The sequence below is a fragment of the Nycticebus coucang genome, chromosome 5 (assembly GCF_027406575.1).
Source record: "Nycticebus coucang isolate mNycCou1 chromosome 5, mNycCou1.pri, whole genome shotgun sequence".
Taxonomy (NCBI): Eukaryota; Metazoa; Chordata; class Mammalia; order Primates; family Lorisidae; genus Nycticebus; species Nycticebus coucang.
Genome location: NC_069784.1, coordinates 58,447,710 through 58,450,382, shown reverse-complemented (window position 1 = coordinate 58,450,382; position 2,673 = coordinate 58,447,710). Strand labels below are relative to the sequence as shown.

The 2,673-nt window shown below is 49.5% G+C and overlaps 1 protein-coding gene across 1 annotated transcript; it reads left to right on the top strand.

Annotated features, from left to right (window-relative positions):
* Positions 1 to 493: 493 nt before the first annotated feature.
* On the top strand, positions 494 to 1,515 carry LOC128585805 (40S ribosomal protein SA-like). The gene has a single exon (XM_053591117.1). The coding sequence runs from the start codon at positions 567 to 569 to the stop codon at positions 1,452 to 1,454; it is 888 nt and encodes a 295-aa protein (XP_053447092.1). The 5' UTR covers positions 494 to 566; the 3' UTR covers positions 1,455 to 1,515.
* Positions 1,516 to 2,673: the final 1,158 nt, after the last annotated feature.

Genomic DNA, 2,673 nt, shown 5'->3' with positions numbered 1-2,673 from the left:
TAAGCCCAGGAGTTGGAGGTTGCTGTGAGCTGTGTGAGGCCACGGCACTCTAACGAGGGCCATAAAGTGAGACTCTGTCTCTACAAAAAAAAAAAAAAAACACCTGGATTCATCCTGGCTCAACGCCACCTGCAGAGGGATCTTGAGGAGACATAAACCTGTCTAGTGGAGTTTTTAGTTAGAAATACTGTACTCTGGGGCAGCGCCTGTGGCTCAGTGAGCAGGGCGCTGGCCCCATATACCGAGGGTGACGGGTTCAAACCCGGCCCCGGCCAAACTGCAACAAAAAAATAGCCGGGCGTTGTGGCGGGCGCCTGTGGTCCCAGCTACTCGGGAGGCTGAGGCAGGAGAATCGCTTAAGCCCAGGAGTTGGAGGTTGCTGTGAGCTGTGTGACGCCACGGCACTCTACCGAGGGCAATAAAGTGAAACTCTGTCTCTACAAAAAAATATATAAAAAAAAAAAAAAAAAAAGAAATACTGTACTCTGGCTTTTCGGCGCCGCTCAGGGAGGGCCCATACGGCGTTGTTCTGGATTCCCACCATAACTTAAAGGGAAATTTTCACAATGTCCGGAGCCCTTGATGTCTTGCAAATGAAGGAGGAGGATGTCCTCAAATTCCTTGCAGCAGGAACCCACTTAGGTGGCACCAATCTTGACTTCCAAATGGAACAGTACATCTACAAAAGGAAAAGTGATGGTATCTACATCATAAATCTGAAGAGGACCTGGGAAAAACTTCTGTTGGCAGCTCGGGCCATTGTTGCCATTGAAAACCCTGCCGATGTCAGTGTCATATCCTCCAGGAATACTGGCCAGCGAGCTGTGCTGAAGTTTGCTGCTGCTACTGGAGCCACTCCTATTGCTGGCCGCTTCACTCCCGGAACCTTCACTAACCAGATACAGGCAGCCTTCCGGGAGCCTCGTCTTCTAGTGGTTACTGATCCCAGGGCTGACCACCAACCTCTCACAGAGGCATCTTATGTTAACCTGCCTACCATTGCTCTGTGTAACACAGATTCTCCTCTGCCTTATGTGGACATCGCCATCCCTTGCAACAACAAGGGAGCTCACTCAGTAGGTTTGATGTGGTGGATGCTGGCCCGGGAAGTTCTCCGCATGCGTGGCACCATCTCCCGTGAACATCCGTGGGAGGTCATGCCAGATCTCTATTTCTACAGAGATCCTGAAGAGATTGAAAAGGAAGAGCAGGCTGCTGCTGAGAAAGCTGTGACCAAGGAGGAATTTCAGGGTGAATGGACTGCTCCAGCTCCTGAGTTTACTGCTACGCAACCAGAGGTTGCAGACTGGTCAGAAGGTGTGCAAGTGCCCTCTGTGCCTATTCAGCAGTTCCCCACTGAAGACTGGAGTGCCCAGCCCGCCACTGAAGACTGGTCTGCAGCTCCCACTGCTCAGGCCACTGAATGGGTAGGAACAACCACTGAGTGGTCTTAAGCTGTTCTTCCACAAGCTCTTAAACAAGATGGAAATAAAGGAGGAAAATAAACATCAGTTTTTTAAAAAAAAAAGAAAAGAAATACTGTACTCTGTGTTACGTAATCCTCCTCTTCCCCAAATCCTGTAAGAAATCTTTAGTAAAATTGGTATTTTTCACTTTAAAATTCAATCGAGAACAACCTGAACAAATGCGCTTGGATTAACAGCACCAGTGAGAACCGCGTGGGTGGTGGAGGGTGTATGTACAGCATCAAGTCACATAATAGCCAGTTGTGTGACAGGCTTGGGGAGGTGACTGTCCTGCTCTCTGCACTCCTCAGATGGTGCCTGGAAGATTCTGCTGCAGAGTGGGAAGTAGGTTGTCAAAGGGCTGTTGACAAACTAGCAGGCAGTCATCCAGAATGATGAAGAGTTTGGAGTCAGATCTTGGAGAAATCTCAAAAGAAACTACTTAGAGGCTGGGTGCCTGTAGCTCAGCGGCTAGAGTGCCAGCCACATACAACGGAACTGGGGAGTTCAAACACAGCCCAGGCCTGCCAAACAACAATGACAACTACAACCAACAAATAGCTGGGTGTTGGGGTGGGTGCCTGTAGTCCTAGCTACTTGGGAGGCTGAGGCAAGAGAATCACTTAAGCCAAAGAATCTGAGGTTGCTGTGAGCTGTGACACTACAGTACTCTACCCAGGGAGACAGCTGGAGACTCTGTCTCAAAAAAAAAAGAAAAAGAAGCTACTTAGAAAATGGTCTTTGAGGGTGGAGGGATGGTGATTGGTGGGATTACACCTGCGGTGCATGTTACAAGGGTATATGTGAAACTTAGTAAATGTAGAATGTAAATGTCTTTTTTTTTTTTTTTTGGCCGGGGCTGGGTTTGAACCCGCCACCTTCAGCATATGGGACCGGTGCTCTACCCCTTTGAGCCACAGGCGCCGCCCATTTTTTTTTTTTTTTTTTATAGAGACAGAGTCTCACTTTATGGCCCTCAGTAGAGTGCCGTGGCCTCACACAGCTCACAGCAACCTCCAACTCCTGTGCTTAAGCGATTCTCTTGCCTCAGCCTCCCGAGTAACTGGGACTACAGGCGCCCGCCACAACGCCCGGCTATTTTTTGGTTGCAGTTTGGCCGGGGCTGGGTTTGAACCCGCCACCCTCGGTATATGAGGCCAGCGCCTTACGGACTGAGCCACAGGCGCCACTCGAATGTAAATGTCTT

Bases quoted from the DNA above. Each gene is read 5' to 3' on its own strand.
- LOC128585805 (XM_053591117.1), top strand. From the start codon at position 567: ATGTCCGGAGCCCTTGATGTCTTGCAAATGAAGGAGGAGGATGTCCTC.